This window comes from Diorhabda sublineata, chromosome 8 (assembly GCF_026230105.1).
Source record: "Diorhabda sublineata isolate icDioSubl1.1 chromosome 8, icDioSubl1.1, whole genome shotgun sequence".
In the NCBI taxonomy this organism is placed as follows: domain Eukaryota; kingdom Metazoa; phylum Arthropoda; class Insecta; order Coleoptera; family Chrysomelidae; genus Diorhabda; species Diorhabda sublineata.
The window spans coordinates 13,459,600-13,478,427 of record NC_079481.1 but is presented as its reverse complement, the minus strand read 5'-3'; the positions used below and the strand labels follow the sequence as shown (position 1 = coordinate 13,478,427).

The 18,828-nt window shown below is 32.5% G+C and overlaps 1 protein-coding gene across 2 annotated transcripts; it reads right to left on the bottom strand.

Annotated features, from left to right (window-relative positions):
• Positions 1-5,561: 5,561 nt before the first annotated feature.
• LOC130447334 (uncharacterized) lies at positions 5,562-13,986 on the bottom strand. 2 transcript variants are annotated; one of them, XM_056784098.1, is made up of 5 exons: positions 13,793-13,986; positions 11,167-11,299; positions 9,487-9,696; positions 9,019-9,255; positions 5,562-6,912 (listed from the first exon to the last, which is right to left on the bottom strand). In XM_056784098.1, exons 1-5 carry the CDS (start codon positions 13,812-13,814, stop codon positions 6,492-6,494), a joined length of 1,023 nt encoding a protein of 340 aa, XP_056640076.1. In that variant the 5' UTR covers positions 13,815-13,986; the 3' UTR covers positions 5,562-6,491. The 2 variants fall into 2 exon arrangements, with proteins under 2 accessions (XP_056640076.1, XP_056640077.1); XM_056784099.1 differs by lacking the exon at positions 11,167-11,299 and having other exon boundaries at positions 13,793-13,853.
• Between the last annotated feature and the right edge of the window lie 4,842 nt (positions 13,987-18,828).

Sequence of the window (18,828 nt, the reverse complement as noted above, 5' to 3'; positions counted from 1 at the left end):
ACGTTTTTTCTCAATATGTAAAGAAATATGGCGTTTAGGAAAGAAATGAAGATCAGTTCTAAAGAAGAAACAGTTGAGGTTATTTTTTGAATATGAATTTTTCAATGCTGATACTATTTTCGGAACTCTTCAAGATAATTTATTGCCAATGTTAGGTGAACTGTGATAACAAATATTCATACGAAATTGTTTTTTTAGTTGAAATTTTGTATAAATTATATTTCTCAAGAATATCTCCACTTACTGAAACTTAATTTCCTTTAGACTGAAAGTGATTTTCGAAAGTTCTAGATCAATTTCTTACACTCACCTTCATGTTATAACTCTTAAGATATGTTCAACCAATGAATTTACTTCAAACATTTATATCCAAGTGAAAAATCATGTTCGCAATTCCAATAATTGTTGAGATATCAATCATGTCCGGGGTTATTCATTTGTCTTTATGGTTCAAAAACATAGCCCTCAGTGTGATTTCACATGGCTCGATCTCAAATTTTACAAGAAACTGCAATTTGTTTGAGTATAAATATTATGGATTTTAAACCCCCGTTTTTGCAAAAAGTATTTATGAATGACGAAATTTAGTAACATTTTTCTAAGAACATTGGAAAGTGCCAGTTGGGATCTAGCAGTTAGAACTTAAACGACCATTACAGAATTTACTTAGCTTAATCGTTTTTTGAATTCATTTCCTGGACTATTACCTTAAAAACATGAATTGTATATTGATTGTTTTGAGCGGTGGCGTACTCTTCTGGAGTTTTATGAGACCACTATAAGCACTCTGCTTATAATACATGATGTTTATTAGTTGTTATAGCTAGTGAATACTAGATGGCGAGACAAATACCAAAATGGTTCATTCCTTCAACAATACAGTATAGATTAATCAGTGGCCAATAAATTAATACAAAAACATTAATTAATTAAAAGATATAATAAAGCATAACAAAGAAAATAATTTAGAAAAGGCAATAATAGGTACGAATGACTTTATGTTTATTATTTTCCATCTATTATAAGTTAATTATATCATATTTAAATGATATACAGGTAATGATGTAAAGAATTTTCGTCTAGATTCGAATAAGTTAATTTCAATCTTGTCGTAATTAGGAGTAATATTGCAGCAATCGTTATTTTGAATATTTCAACAAGATTGAGTTCTTTCTATGAGGGTTTATGTTATTATTAGAAAATTTAAGAAATATTAACTGGGATGAAACTTTGTGCAGAAGATAAGCTTGGTATTTCGTAATTGGATCGGCAAAACCTCTGGTTATTGTGAAGCTCAATTTATAAATTAAACAGATTACAGATGAACAGTTCATCAATCAATCATTTTCTTTCAATTTACCTTGAAATATACCAAAGGCATACAGAAATCAATGAAGATAGATGTAAAAAGATAAACAGCGAAGCGGGGATACAGATAAGGAGACAGAAAGAACACAAATGGATACAGGAAGCTATTTAGACTAAAAGATACACAAAAAATGCAGAAAGCAATAAAGATGGATAGGAACGTGGAAAGATAAACAGAGAAGCAAGCAAATGTAGAGAAACACAGAGAGATTTACAGACACATTGAAAGACAGACAAAAAGAATTGAAATGAATATTGGAAGCTATTCAGTCAAAGATATGCGTCAAAATATATAGAGAGACCAAAAAAAGACAAACAAATAAACGGGAATACAGGCAGAAAGACAGACCTCCAAAGATATTGAGAGACAGAAACATTGAATATTGGAAGCTATTCGGATAGAGAGATGTATCAATAGACATACAGAAAGCAATGAAGATAGATGGGAACGTAAAAAGATGAACAGAGAAGCAGAGACATGTACATGAAGGTAGAAAGACTCACAGGCACATTGAAAGACTGACAACAAGGAATGAAATGAATATTGGAAGCTCTTTAGTCAAAGAGATGCGTCAAAATATATATAGAGAGCAACAAAAGACAAAAAAGAAGCAGGAACACAGGCAGAAACACCTCCAGGGACAATGAAAGACAGAAACATTGAATATTGGAAGCTATTCGAATGGAGAGATGCATCAATAGAGATACAAAAAGCAATAAAGATAGATAGGAACGTAAAAAGATAATTGAGAAGCAGAGACATATACATAAAGATAGAAAGACTCACAGGCACATTGAAAGACTGAAAAAAAGTAATGAAATGAATATTGGAAGCTCTTTAGTCAAAGAGCGTCAATATATATATAGAGAGCAAAAAAAGATATATATATATATATATATATATATATATATATATATATATATATATATATATATATATATAGGAAAAAAAATACACACAGGCAGCAAGACAGAAAAACCTCCATTGAGATTGAGAGACAGAAACAATGAATATTGGAAGCTATTCGGATGGAGAGATGCATCAATAGAGATAGAAAAAGCAATAGAGATAGATGGAGAAGCAGGAATTCCATTCTTGGTAATAAATACGTTAAATGTAAAATCAATTCGAGTGTCTAATCGATATCAATCATGATAATTATGAAGTGGAAAACACCTGTACATTCGTTAGAATTTACAAGATTTCCACACGAGATTGTTAGCACACTAATCTATTATAATCAAGGAATAATGGAAGTTGGAAGCGATACTTTTCTTTTCTATAACATAATAAGACGTACAAACACAATGAGAACCAGATTTCAGGCAACATCTATCTCCTTATAATGCTTGCTCTGAATATTTCATTGAAGCGATTTAAATATTAAAGGATGGATTAGCTAGCAAGAATTAATTATCAATTTCCCAAAGGAACTCCGTTCATATCAATCAAGCTTAACGTAATAGCTATTGTGAATTTATTATCTATAATTGTATAGATGAACAGTAGCGTAGAAAAAAGATTTTTGTGGAAAATCGTTTTTGATTCATCTCAAATACGAGAGAGACTTTTTAATAAAAAAAAAGGAATTAGTTAACTTTAAAAACATTATGTTGTGCGTAAAAACCAAATTTATTTTTTAGTAATGCTTCTAAATGTTCTTGATTTTAGGTCTCTTCTATTTTAAAATTATTTTTGGAAGAAAGATAAAATTTGAGGTTTCGAGTTTTCTTTATATCTTTATCAAAATATGATATTGACACTGTGTCAAAATCAAAAAGATTTGGCAACATAAACATATCAGAAAGTCTAAGAAATAATAAATTAAAGAAATTTATTATTTACGTTACTATATACAGAGTGTGACGCGAAGTTTTTATTAAAAGTAAAGGCGGATACAGTTAGTTAGTTGAAATTACGAAACTGTCGGTTTTGGATGACAATGAGTTCAAATATAATGTTGTCTTGAATGTAGCACTCCGATTTTGCCGGATGTAGACGTCAACTTTGTTATTTTGATTACAAGTTCGAAAACTTCATACACGTTGTATATACGGTGTTACACTGGGACATGTCGATTAATATTTTTTAATGCGCATTTGTTACAAAAAAAAATTATACAGTGTGTGTCTTGTGACAGTGACCTATACCAACTTATTTATTTCAAACGCAACCCCCTTTATAATATTTTTTGGGTTTTTGAGACATAATTAATGGTCGTATTCATCTGTTTCGGAAAAATTTAGTATTTTTAGAATTGGTACAAAAATTAACGCTAAAAAATGAAAATTATTCTATGTCACGAATACGTTAAGCTGTGTCGATTGACACCAAGCAGCTTTGTCAAAGGCAGTCAAATTAAAAACGACAATTGGACGTGTCACTTCTACCTCAGTTTGACTTGCTAAAAACGAATTTTAAGACGCATTTGTCACTCTTGATTATCCCAGTTAAGATTCACGCTGATATCATAAGAATGTAACAAAACTTATATCCTAATTCCTGCGTATATATCATGGTTTCAGCAAGTTTGAGCACCACCCCAAATTTTTCCTAATATGTGGATAAGGCAGCGTTGATCTCCTGATCTGATTTAACATTCTTTTTGTGGGCATATCTTAAAAATACTGTTCACAAAACCAAATCCCTCAATTTAGATGAGTAACATTAGACATTTCTATATCAGATTAGCAAGTTGCCAGAGAATAGTGGAAGAACAATGGAAAAAGAATTGGAAAGGGAGGTAGGAGCAAAATCAATTATTGGGACAACCTAAAGAGACTGAGACAGGCAAAGAATCTTCTGGGAAACTATAACCAGAGAAGATCTGCTGAAGATACTAGACCTAGTAGAAGATGAAATCTCTATCCACATTCTCTTGAAATGTAAAACACTACGAAGCTCCAGTGCACTACACCTGGGAGCGCTTGAAATAGAATACGAAGATCTCTGGCACTTACAGTCATCCTACATTCTAGACTTTTTAAAAATAGTGGGGTTAACGGATTATCTGTAAACACTGGGTTCTCTAGTATAGAAGCATACATACAAATCAAAATTTGGGGGTCCAAAGTCTTTTAGATCGGTCTGTTCGTGACGAGGCTATTCGTAAGCATTCTGTTGCTTTAAACATTTATAAATCAGGATTATTTCACATTTTACATAAAAATTTGGGGCTGAAGTCTTCCAAAATTCAGTTGGCGCAAGAATTGAAGACTCAGGATGCTTGGCTTCGTAAACCAGACGATTGAGCGTTTTTCAATGTTTACCATCATCTTGTTTACAGAAAAAGCTCATTTTCATCTCAATGGGCACGTTTGGAAGGAAAATTCCCGCAAATAGAGTGCAACAAATCCATAACACAAAAATAGAAATCTCTACATTCGCTTAATTTGACCTTAAGGGCTGTGATGTCAGCGCGAAGGATCATAGGCTCTTACTTTTTTGAAAATTAAAGGGAACGTACAGTTACAGTAAATTAAAAGCATTATGTGCAGATTTTAGAGGACTTCTTCGTGCCTTTACTACAAATAACGTGGATCCAGTAGGACGGAGGAACCTCACACACGTCCAGTAGATCTCTGCGACTTTGTGAATTTTATCTTGGCAAATTGATCTCCAGGAGATGTGACATAAGTTGGCCTCCAATCAGTCTCGACTCAATATCTATGAACTTTCTCCAGTGGGGTTAAGTCAAATGTAAAGTTTACGCTAACAAGCCAACTTCACTGGTACAATTAAAAGGGTGCTGTGATCGAAACGGTTCCTACTTGAATGATGTTATTTTTACGAAATAAATTTTCAAGCAATGAATGTAACATTCTCACATTTTTTGAATAAACCCCTTACGTTTTTTTGAAATGTGTACTTTCTTTTGAGACACTTTCTAAATAATAATAGTTCACGTGTGCATATCTACAAAAATAAAAAAATTGAAAATTTCTCCAAACAAATTGACTCACTAACTTTCCGTTGATAACACTATTATGAAGAGCTCTTGCAAGAATAATGACTTTTTGTACGTTAAATATTCATGTGAGCAGTATACCGGCAACGATGAAATTCGCCTAATGTGAAACTGGGTTGATGGAAAGTCTTAATGGAAACAGGAACTGGAAGAGATATGACTAACGAAACAATGAATTTTTTGTTAAAGGAACTTTGTTTTATATTTAAATAATAAATTCACAAATTGTAAAAGGTATAATATTACATCAACATTGTATATTTCATTTAAAAAATTTATAAATATGATTTGTGAAATATTTTAAGTTGAGATAATTTTCGAGATTTTCGATAATTTTTGTTATCACTATGATCACTGTCATAAACAAATCGATTTCTTTTTAAAAGTACAAAGGTAGCTGCTGTCACCAATGCCCAAACGGCACAAGGGTAAGGAGTTATCTGTTTTTAGGTAGTTGGGCAGTTTTCTTTTTGAAAGTGCCATGAGTAAAATAACAGAGAAAGTGATACTGAAGATTTTGCTACGATTACCACAACAACATCGACGAACTACTCTATAAGCTTTACATTCCTCTGAATTTCTAGCTTCTAGTAGTTCGTCATACATTAGCGGACTTATAAAGGAGCCTTGAGGTACCCCTTCAGTGATCCTGTATTTTTAATGATCCTTAAGCTTGCAGTAAAGTTTTACATGATCATGAGGGTTTGCAGTAAAGTTTGACAAGATTCTGAAGCTTGCAGTGAACTTTTAAATGACCCTGAAGCTTATAGTGATCGTTTAAATGATCCTGAAGCTTCCAGTGAAGTTATAGATAATCAAGTGGCTTTAAAGTAAAGTTTTACAAGATTCTGAAGCTTGCAGTGAACTTTTTCAATAATCCTTAAGCTTGCAGTGTAGTTTTAGATAATCATGAGGCTTTGGAGTAAAGTTTTACATTACAAGATTCTGAAGCTTGTAGTAAACTTTTTTAATGATCCTTGAGCTTGCAGTGAAGTTGATGATAATGAGGGTTTGCAGTAAAGTTTTAGATGATTATGAGTTCTTTCATTGCATTTTTCTCTGAATAAATGTTGTAAATTTCACGAATTACATTATTTTATCATATTTCTATATATTTTATAATCAAAATTACCGGGCTTACCTGATTAGTTGAACTTATAGATATAGGTAATCAAATATCTCACATTCTAACCTAGGTATCGAAGGAAATGTAGTAATTAGATACATATTAATTCTATGTAAAGTGTTTCTTAGAATTTTATAAGGTCTCCATTTTAGAAGAGAAATAAGTGAAAAAACGAAAAATTTATAATAAACCCTAGAATACCATTTCAAATCCACATAATTTGCGACGTACATATTAGCAACATCTCTTTGTTTTAACAAATTATATAAGTAATTTACGACGCAATTGGTTTCTAGTTCTAGCAACATCGGCTTAAAACAGAGACTCGCTACTTTCGTAGTATTCAGATAAATCGGGTTTTTCTTTTCCATTTCGGGTAATATCAGTTTTTGGACAAGATATTCTGCTATTTTTTTACTGGTATCTAATGGAGGGCTGCAGATGTTGAATCTGAAACAAATTTCATTATGAAAAAACGAGATCCCGGTGAATAAAGTCGAACAATCAAACTTCATTTTTTCATAAATAAATTTGTTTTGTTACGATGCAATAATGCCTTTTATTTTTTTAATCATATTGATGACTTTTCAATCTCTTTTCTCAAGATTGAGACATCTGTCCTATATCAACAGCTTCACAATTTCATTTTTAGGTGTTTCGAATTGCTGAAATATTTTGATACTGCTTAATTCAGGATTTCATAGTTTTTTTGTTATAGAAATAATCCTTACAACGTAAAGACAGCAAAAATAGTTTCTTCAAAATCTTTCATTACTGATTGTTCTGTAATAATTGATATGGATGAAACAACCTTATTAACAGAATTGAAAATGAGTTAAATAGTAAATTGTCAAATAGATTTATCGATTACAAAAATAAAAAAAGGTTCAGTCCCTTCGATTGTTTCAGACTTGTGGTTTTATTCCATGTTTTCTTCTCATTGTTCCACTTTTTTATGACCATGACTTTATAGCTTTTTTGGAAAGGATAGTTTGGAAAACTTTCATTCCTTTAGAACGCTGAGATGCTGAGACGGCTAGCTTAATGCTCTGTTCCTTCTATGCTCCACTTTTTATGAAGGTCTGGACAAGTCTAAAATGAGTGGTAGTGCTGCATCGGCTACCATATGGAAGCTGTACAGCTTACGATGGTCACAATTGAAATAAGCACTATCAATTCCACGTGGAAATATTTCATGCTAAACATATACTTCTAAGGCTTGCTATTTAGCAGATTGCATTCAATTAATTTTCTTTTAAATACGAAAAAAATATACTACAATAAACAATAATAGTATATAAACAAATGGATTTAATTGAAGTATCGAGAGGAAAAAATCATTATCATCTTAATCAATTGCTGAGTTGTGAGGTAGACCCAAAACAAGTTAAAAACAGCAGCAAACAGCAACAGAAAACAGAAATTACTTAGAAAACACTTTCCAGTATATATTTCTTCAAATTATTGCGAAATATAGGTTATAGATTTGATTTCAATTGGCAAATGATTGTGCATTTTTTAGCATCGCCAAGTATTGAGCCTTTAACTAATTCTGAAAGTGGGATAGGTAGATAAAGATCGTGTTCCGTATTCCTAAGTGATAAGATGTGCAATAATGTTTCTAAGATAGTAGAAGTGTCCTTACGAATTAGGCCAACCAAATCAAATATGAATAAGGGAGGAAGAATCAATATTTTGAATCTTCTAAAGAAGTTCCGGCAGTGAGTCCTACTGTTTAGTTTAACTAAATCTCTAATAGATATTGCAGAAGATTTGCTCAAATTGTGTCGTACGTACCCCAGAAGGGAATAGTAAACTGTTATAGCGGATTATGTTGGAAATGGTGGTGGTATCTAGTACAAAAGGCGGCAACATATTGTTACATAACGAAACTATGGTTTTAACGGTGATTAGGTCACTAGATGTGGTCTTATAAACTGTCGTTAGAACAGGGTTCCTCCAAACTAACTACCATCGTCTGCAAAAAGACATATTTCACCATTAATGTTTAGATAGAGGCAATTTCGTTGATAAACAGTAGAAACAACTTGAGCCTGAACCTTGAGGCACTTCACATTCTATTGGTTTCCAAGAAGACATCGACAAGCTGATTTCTGTTGGTAAGGTATGACTTAGGTGTTCCTCGGAAAGTTTAGTACTGCAATTCGTTATTATTATTATGAGTAACACAATCAAAAGCTTTAAAAAAATCGTTGCAGTGCATAGATACTTGTTTAGGCTGGTTTTCTTAATTTTTGGGTATTCTATATTTTATAGTAAATCAGAAATGATACACCGTCTTTTTGACTGATATTTCTATGATCTTAGATAAGGAAGGATTGAAATTGGGCGATAATTCGATGCTTGATTCTTATCTCTTCTTTCATGCAAAGCTATAGTTATTGCCGTCTCAAGACAATATAAGGAAAAGAGAGAGACTACGAAGATCGTGGAATGGGGACATTTAGTGATCTATGAAAAAGCAACTACTTTGACCTATGAAATAAATAGAATAATAACGATTAGCTATTTAGAATATATCAATATAGTCCTTACCTTTCTTCTATTCCAAGTAAGTATCCCATAACCCTCCAATAGTGATGGAGACCTTTCCAATCTTCTTCGCTAACAGCTTGGAGACCGACGAATTCTGCTCTTATACTACCCAAACCAAAAAAAGCGAATTGAGCTACTGCCATGTCTAGTTGTGTAAGTGGATTTAGACTTTTATTTGAACTTCCTTTACTCACTTTATTGTGCTTCATTTTGATTTTCTTGAGTGTCTTCCAAGCACTATAATAGACCGATATTAACTGTTGATTATTTATTTTAACAAAATGAGTGCAACAGACATGAATAGTTCATATAAAGAGTGTCCAGCTACACAAAAAAACTGATGAAATTTTAAATTGAGTTCATCTCTAATTAACCTCTAGGATGATACCCTTAAGGTATAGGTAATTATTATAACTCTCCGTTGTCTCCTCCTGTATAAGATAATGAAACTAATTCGACTCTACTTACTTAGAATTTGGTCTTAAGTCTGAATAATAGAATGATTGTATGTTTAGATTTGTACGCAACTGTCTAATATGCGTTTCGTACAATTTAAATGAAGAACCAGTTGCGGATAAAGCCACATTTAGTGCTGTGGGGATAGAATAAAGAACCAGAACCCCAAAAGCATGTATTAGATCCATGGAATACATGTATTTTTTATATAATTCTTGTCCCCTGAAATAAAATAACAATCAAAGTTATAGCGACACCAAAGATTTGGTAAAATTCAACTGTTACAAGTTTTTTGTCCTGCAATAAAATCAGGTCAATTTCCAGATATTGGAATTATTCTATGAATTATTTCTGAACACCTCAACTATCAACAACATTCTGTTATTTAGAGTGCAAAATTTCGATCTAAGATCATGGCATTTTGGATATATACTATCAGACAAATGTTTCTCCCATCCTATAGTTTACGTGATACAGATTTTAGTACATTCTTCTGTTCCGAGTTTTTCAAATACACTTTGCCTAGTTTCGAGGAATGTTTGAGATCGTTGTCACGCTGGAACATAATTTAACTGACCTTGGTCAGAATTTTTCTTTAAATTTCTTATAGCCTTCTCTCTTCAAAATCTAATTTTTACCAGTCCGCTCTTTCCTCCAAAACATCCCTAAATCATCACCAAGCCTCCGTCGTGTTTTACAATCGAGACTACACATGGATCTAATCGTTCTTATTTTGACCTGCGCATAAACACTATTTTTTTTCAATCCATAAACCTCAAACTTTGACTCATCACTCCATAAAACTCTCCTCTACTCTTCATGCATCCATGTTTTATATGTATTATTGATCCAACTTTTATTTTGACGTCTTGAAATAGGTTTCTTCAATGCTACCTTTCCAAAAAGACCAACTGCTCTCAATCTCATTTTCGCTGTAGAATTATTCAAATGCAGATCCCTAGATTGATACGAGCAAAATAAGATGTCTAGGTCCAAAAGGTATAAATCACAGTACGTTTTTGGAACTCATAGAGTTAATTGGGACCAAACTACAATCCTAAACACCGAAGAAACAATTAACAGTTTAAATATGAACAACAAATTAGCCGGTACTTGCAAGTTTTAACTCGTCGCACTCTATAAAGATGCGCTCGTATAAAGTAAACAAATAACGGAAAATATGATTTTTGTTTAGTTTCAAGTGTGGAAAATATGAAAGAAAATTGACGATACATAATAATTGTCAGGGTTTATAAACAAAATCAAAATCTGAAGAAATCGTTTACGGTTAATCATCTTAGAAGAATTGAAACGAGACAAACAATCCACGATCCAGATATTTCGGTTGAAACGAAGTTAGGTTGAGATACAAAAACTGAGAGTCAGTTTGCAAAAATTGGGCAGAAAATTCAAAATCGATAAGATATATGTGAGCTACATCCTAAAGGAACAGAAACGGCGAATAATAAGACTTATTATAATGTTAGAAAAGCGAGGTAGTAAATTTAGAAGGTGTTTTCAAAAAACACAAAAAGTTCAACTCAAAATTCTTCTCGCTTTTCGTTTTACAGCAAATATTTGTCCTTGTGGAAATGAAGTAACCGCCATAATATATAAATATATAAAAAACAGTGTGTCAGATCTAAATTAATGCAGTTCTAGTAACCTCACCTATATTTATCACATTCTCACCTTTTATATAATATTTGGTTATAATAAGGTGGGAGGCAGTCTCCTTGACTACGGAATGTTTCATTTGTAGTATCACAAGCAATGTTCGTACCTTCTGATAGTAATGCATCAACGAATTCTTCGGCTGAGATATCTGAGAACAATAATAATTAATAACATTGTTTGTACTGATGATAGTATATTATTCACGAGTATATAATGAAGGTTATTATTCACGAAGTGAAGTTTACTGTGAAATAAAGAGAGCTGCTGCAGCTCACAAAGAAATATGTGAAGTTTATGGTGCTGATTGCTTAACAGAGCTGATTGGTTTTGAAGATTTTTCCCTCAAAGATGTGGAACGTTTTGGTCCGCCTACTGCAGTTGGTGATGCCCAAATCAATGTAATAATTGTAGAGGATAGTCATATTGAAAAACGCTTGAAATGGCTAATTAAGAAGGGTACCTCACGAATTGAAAGAAATTTGCGATATGCACCTTAAATCAAATGAAACTGAAACTTTATTGAAAAGAATCATCACTGGTAATGAAAAATAGATTCGGTACAGTAACATAGTTCGAAAAGATCATGGAGCAAACTAGATGAACCATCACAAACCACATCGCAATCTGAAAACAACAACAAAATCTCATGTTATTAGTTTGGTGGGATTAGGAAGATGTTGTATTTTTTGAGCTGCTTCAAAGAAACCAAACGATCAATTCTGATGTTTACTATCTATAATTAAGGAAAATGGATGAAGCAGTCCAGGAAAAACGACCAGAATTGTCTAATTGGAAAGGATTAGTGTCCCACTAGGCTTCACACATCTTTGGCATTTCATGAGAAACTATTGGAGCTTGGCTGGGAAGTGGTGCCATATCTCATATACATCCCTGATCTGGTAGTATTTGATTTGTATTTATTTCGAAGTTTGGGGAATTCTTTGAATGGTTAAGCTTTCACAAATGTCAATGACCTTCAATCGCACCTGGTTCAAGATGGCAAAATGTTACTAATAATTCCTTTTGCCAGTTTCATAAAGATTTATAGGTCTTATTATAGAATTTCCTCCACTTTTTCAGCATTCATTTATTTTCCATACCTTTTTGGTTGATTTTTTTTAATACAATTTAATGCAAAATATCAAATCACCGAGAGATCTATGCAAAATTTCATTTTCTTTCACTTCTTCAATTTATAAAGTGTTTCGAAAGAGACGGTGTATTAAGAAACAGATGGCTCAATATAGATGCTCCATGCCATCCAACTGCAGGTGCTGGGTTCGAATCTGGCTTAGGAATATCCACTTTTTCAAGTGATTAATTGATTTCTAATCACTGTCGTGATTAATGGGTATTATTAAGGTCTATAAAACAGACGTATAATGGGTGGGATGAATACCGTATAAGTATTACATTGATGTCAAAAGTGAGATATTATGAATAATGAGGTGTTTTTTTTTCTGTCCCATCGTGAAATTTCGTTAAAAAATTCTTTATAAGTTTGGGCTCTTAATATTAATATTCCTCGACTGAGGGGTGTAATAATATTCCCTTGAAAACACAACAACTATGATGTTTATTTGTCAATTTCTATAGAATTATTTTGACCATGGACGACTTTTTTTACAGAGTTGAATGCTGTATAAAAGTATCAATTTTCGAATTTATCTCGTAAACGACAAGATCTACAAGGAAAATGTGGTAAACAAACTTGTAAAAAATTCAGTTTTTCACAAAAAAGTCCTAAAATCTAGTCGCTAAAATCAGTATTTCCGGAGATATTTAATGATATATTTTTGGTTATTTAAAATTTTCGAATCAATCAAATACATCAAACAATCGAAAGTATATAACTACTAACTTTTTTTTCAATAGATCGGTGGAAAAACATGAATAGTTGAAAATATGTCATCTTATTTGTAAATGTAAACTTTTTTTCTTACAATCTACATCAACATACAAACGCTTCAGCTCATTCATGCCTAGATTCATATCTAATGAACAAGATTTCATATACTTAATGATTTCGTGAATTGAAAGACAAACCAAATTGTTTCCATAATTAAACTTATCTTAAATAAAACGTTATCTCTCGAATTATGAAAATGAAATGTTATTGTGATTTTTTCACATAGTACATAATAAGGATAAAATTGAATTTATTCCATACAAATGGAACGCATTGTATGTGTCATAACCTTAATTCTAATCGATTCATGGCCTGAATTATTCAATGAACTCGTTTAGACAGAAAACGAAATATTTTCAAGTTTTTTACGAGCTGTATAAATATTGAGAAGATGAAAACAAAAAATTTATTATTATTTATATTTCATATAGAATTTATTTTATTTTTAGGTTGGGTTATTATTTTTTAGTGATAATACCAAATATATCATTTAATAATAAAATTCCAATATGCATTTAAAAATAAATGTATAATGATTATTTAGAATCGAATGGGGATCTTTGACCTGATTTAACTACAATATACAATCTCCTATTAAGAACATTAACAAATGTTATATTTAAATATTAAATTATGAAGAAAATTCATAAAGTAAAGAAATTTTTACTAATTTTCAGTACAGAAATTTATTAACTGTTCATCTTATATGGTAAGAAAATATTCAAAACTTACTTTTTTCCTTATCTGTATGCATTTTCGAATTTTATCTCACTGCGTTCAAGTTGTCGTTAAAACAAAATGTATATCAACTGATGTTTCAAATTTAGACCTTTGCCTCGATAGATTTCAAAAGGAAAAGAAATCATAGGCGTGTGTTTTTAATTTATAAACAGGGTGTTCCTATATTCGACTGCCAACACTATTATGCCTATCGGGATAGGAAACTCATCCACTCCAACATACAAATAAAAATATAAAATAAAACGATTTTTTGTTGATAAATTTCAAATGGTGTAATCTATTGGTATTGAAACTTTTTAACGGTTATCAGGTTGATGAACTACTTGTTTTGACATGAATAGATGATTTAAAGTTATTTCTATAGGAGTGCACCAGGGGTCAATGACCCTTTTTTCACCACTTCATTCACCGCAACTGGATAATATGTTTTTTTTCCAATTTTTGAATTCTACTCATTCTTAAGAAAAAGTAAGAACACATTTGACTACGCTCAAATTAACCGTGCAAATAGTTTTCATAGTGGGATTGTCGCAAAATTAAACAAAGTGTACTAATTCTAATATATTGCGACTCTGAGACTGAAATTATGGTTTACTACAATATAAAAATATTTATAAAAGCAATAAAATAATAAAATTTACTTACAATAATTAGTTAAGAATTAAGACGTTCTAAAATTTTTTATTTTTTTTTAAAAATTCATCGATGTCAATAAAAAATATCCAAATTGTCATTTGAAGGAATATTGAGGTTATTGATTATGGCGGTTATTACGTTCTGATCTGATCTGATAGTTGGATAAATCTATCAGCCAAACTTCTTATCATTGATCTTTTTTCTGTCTCGAATCTGTATCTTGAGGACGAAGTTTTGAAGTCATTACGTTCAAAAAAAAAACCTTTGATAATTCGGATTAATACAACTTCACATTTTTCCTACTTTACAACCCTCTAACTAGACTTTTGCCATGGAAACTGTGTGCAGCCAAAGCTAGAATCCAGGCAAGTTAGTCCAGGCAATCAACACCTATGCCACATCTGTTTTAACGTACTCTTTTGGAACCCTGAAGTGGACGAAAACAGAGCTAGAGGGTATTCAGAGGTTGACACGAACAATGATGACATTAGAACAAAGTTATCACGAAAAGTGGGCGTGAGAGGCTTGATCGACCTTCTCAACTTGCACTCTCGACAGGTAACGAAACTACGTGAATTCTTTCATCAGAAACCTCAAGTCTACACCGGATTATATCCAAGAATGAGGATTACTCAACCCTCAACCTCGCATCACCAGTATCTGACTTAGAAATAGTAATGGACACCGAGAAGCTGGAAGATTGGTCGCGAAAGTCATTTCACGGCAGCATGTTGACAAGGAAGCTTCAAACACATAGCTTACTAGCGGCAATCTCTTTCCAGAGAGATAGTAGGCTTCATGACTATCCAGGAGCAAGTTATTAACTCGGATAACTACAAGAAAAATGTTGTTGAAGATCCGAACACTCAATGTGACGAATACAGAAAGTGTCACCAACCATGTAGTGTGTTAGTTAATACCATTGACCATGACAAGTGTGCAGCATCATCCACCAGAAACTGACCAACAAGTTCGGTCTTCTAAATGCGTAAACATCGTATTATAGCCGCAGAAGGTGCTCGGAAATGAAAATTGTAGACTCTACTATGGTAGGTCTATTATTAATGATGGATAGTTTACGAATAACAGACTTGACGTCGTGGTGGTTGATAGAAGAGTCAATTTAGTCTTTCTTGTCGTTGTAGCTATATCGAACACTCAGAACGTTCTCAACAAACACCAGAAGTAACTGGCGAAATACGCGGACCTCGCAATTGAGATTAAAAATTGGGATTACCAAAAAAACATCCAGAAGGCTGTAATATTGAATACTTTTGATACTTTGTATCCAGCTCTAAGCTGAATAGTGCATAAGCATTAATAATAATAAAGGATGATGCTTTTAGATCGATCGACGTTTTCTGAAGGAGATGTAATACTATATTCTTCGTGGTATATTACCAGGAAATTGATTGTTTATCCTTTAAGGAACGGTCAGATTAAATGACATGTTTTTATTGACGTTTCGATTAGGTTCTCACCTTAAACAATTCTTCTCTTAATAGATGAAAATATTGAGCCGAACACGATGATTATTTTGAACTAACCACGCTTCGCAGTGATGATTTATGTTTTTCGAATTCTCATCTAAGTAATAACACAAATTGAAACTTTCATCGCTATAAATCTCAGAATGCTTAGAGCTCGCAGGGCTTTTATTGCAGTCTTTCCAATGCCCTAAATTCTATTACGACAAGAGAAATGTTTTAAGGTTTTCTTTAGCTTTGATAGTAGTTCGATAATATATTTTTTTCAAAGCAACGACCACTACTAGGGTAGATTTATGTGTTTTTTATGGATTATGTCGAGATCAGTCTTTCGTAGTCGACTGTTGTTAGAAAAAGTAATTACGGAATTACTTTGGTACGTATAACTTTTGCTTGGATGCCCACAGAGATTGAGTGGAATTTTCGACAACATCATCCACTTTTATCATCGTCATTCATATCTAGTGACTCAGCTCAAATTTTAAAGTCATTGCCAGGGTTCTGAAGATCGATTTTTCATCATTGATTAGTTATTCATAGTACGAGATTTGCTTCTTAAGTTGTGGGATAGATAAATAAAAACGAATACCTCAAAATATTCTCCATGGAGATCAATACATTTTCGCATACGTTCAATTTTCTTTGAACGCATTAACCGCTTCTTCAGTTGTAGAAAAACGTTGACCTCGCAATTTGGTTTTGACCTGCGGGAAGAAGAACAGATCATTGGGTGCCAAACATGTTTTGACTGTTCAAATCGGTTTTGTTTGAAGTGCTCTGTGATAGCTCACATTGTCTTCTGCGATTGGTTTCCTTGATTTTTCCGAGAACTTCTAGCAAACAAATGCTGGTACATTTTCAGTTATTCCAAAAAAATAAAGGACCATTTGCTTCGAAGTTTTTCGCGAACAGCTTTTGTTGGATTTGACTCGACTTGTTGTTGTTTAATTTGGGGTTCTTATACATAGATTCATGATTTGTCTCCTGCTATGATCTTGTAGACGTCTTTTGAAGCACCACGATTAAATTTTTTCAAAATTTCTTTGCACCAATCGATACGAGCTTCTTTTGAGCGATTGTCAAATTATGCGGTAACCAAATGCTCATGCAATATTTGAAATAAATGAGTGGAGCTAATACCCAAGTATGCCTCAATCTCACGATCTTGAGATATCAGTTTATGCACTGCATTTATATTTTCTAGTACAACACCTGTCCTTTACTAACTTCATCCTATACCGAAGTGTGACCACGTTTGAATTCAGAAAACCGGCGAATCACTTTAAGTCGAGATGGTGCTCCATTACCAAAAGTCGAAGCGATTTGATCGGCACACTGCTGTTGGTGTAATCCACGTTGAAAGTTAGAGAAAATCATCGCACGAAAATTTCGACAATTTGATTCCATTTTTTGACCAAGATTCAAGTATCTGTAGCAATGAAAATTGAGTTGTATATAGCTTAAATTATTACCATTCAAGAGAGGTAAGTTGATTTACATCAGTCGTCAAAGGCAACTGATACCTTTTTGGTAATTGTCGACCTGGAAACAGTGTAAAAATGTGTTGGTAACAAAATAGAGAGAAAGGAAACATTTTGTACAGAAATTTTTTTTCCGTTGCAGTACAGACTCAAGAAAGTTCCTTGAACTCAAGCTCAAAATCATGATAAAGTCGATTAAAACGACAAGAAAGTTAATTAAAGTCATGATAAAAATTATGGAACTGACGGTAAAGTTCATTGAAGTCATGAGGAAGCTCATGTAGTCATGAAAAGTCTGTTAAGGTTTAGTGAAAGTGTGGGCGCGTTCCGGCATCAGGAGACTTCACGGATTATGTTTCTGTAGCAAGCTTTCCTCAAGAGTTTTTTAGTGTATATTATATGTATGTCATAGCGTTTATATCATACAAAGTCATACTCAAAATTGGAAATCCAATGAAATTCATAGGAAGTAGATTGTAGTAATATAAATCCTGAAAACTGTCACAAACGGAATGTTGTAAAAAAGTTTTTTTCGAAATTATTAGAAGCAAAAACTAGGGTTTTTATTGGATCGTAAATTCGGGAATAAAAATGAATTCCCTAAACACGTGATTAAGGCTGTAACTATGAGAACGAGATGAAGTTTCTATGAAAGAAAAATAATTATCATTATTATATTTTTTCAGACTATGACTTCCTACAAAAGGAAACCCGGTGGATACAGGAGATTCAAATCCTAGATTCCTTGGTCTGTAGATATTTGGTCCGGGATTATTTTTTAATGATTCAGTTGATGAGGAAAGATATTTAGACTTGTCCAGAAACAAATTGGCGCTTCTTTTAGAAGACATATCCTCAGCCATTCGTCGTGACATATTTTTACAACATGATTGTTTTCTGGCACATATATTTTGTGAATCAAATATATCTTGCTAGGAGGATAGGACGCGGAAGTTTATTTAGTACTAACTCAGACCATTAGACTAATCTTACTAAGATTTTTATGGGGCTGAATAAAGATGATGTATTTGAAAGAATACGACAGGCAGAAATTAAAGCGGCTGTCCTATCCATTCTGATTTTATGTATAAAAAATGACGACATTTTGAACACCTAGGGTGGCAATAATTATTTGTTGATTTTTGGATTTGTTACAAGGTTTATTATATTTTAGTTTATTAATATAAGTGGTTATTCGCCAATTTGTATGAAGTGATCCGATTACGTGGCCTCAATATTTTTATTGCTCAATTTGAATGCCCCAATCTGCCTATTCTTTGGAATTTCACCGAGAAAATGACGCGATGGAACAAAAAAAAGTTTTTCATTTCCTCGTGGTTTATTTTAAAAAATGTTACAATTTATATACTTTTTTCTAAAGATACGTATAGACAAAGTTTCTATATTAACTTTTTTATAATAT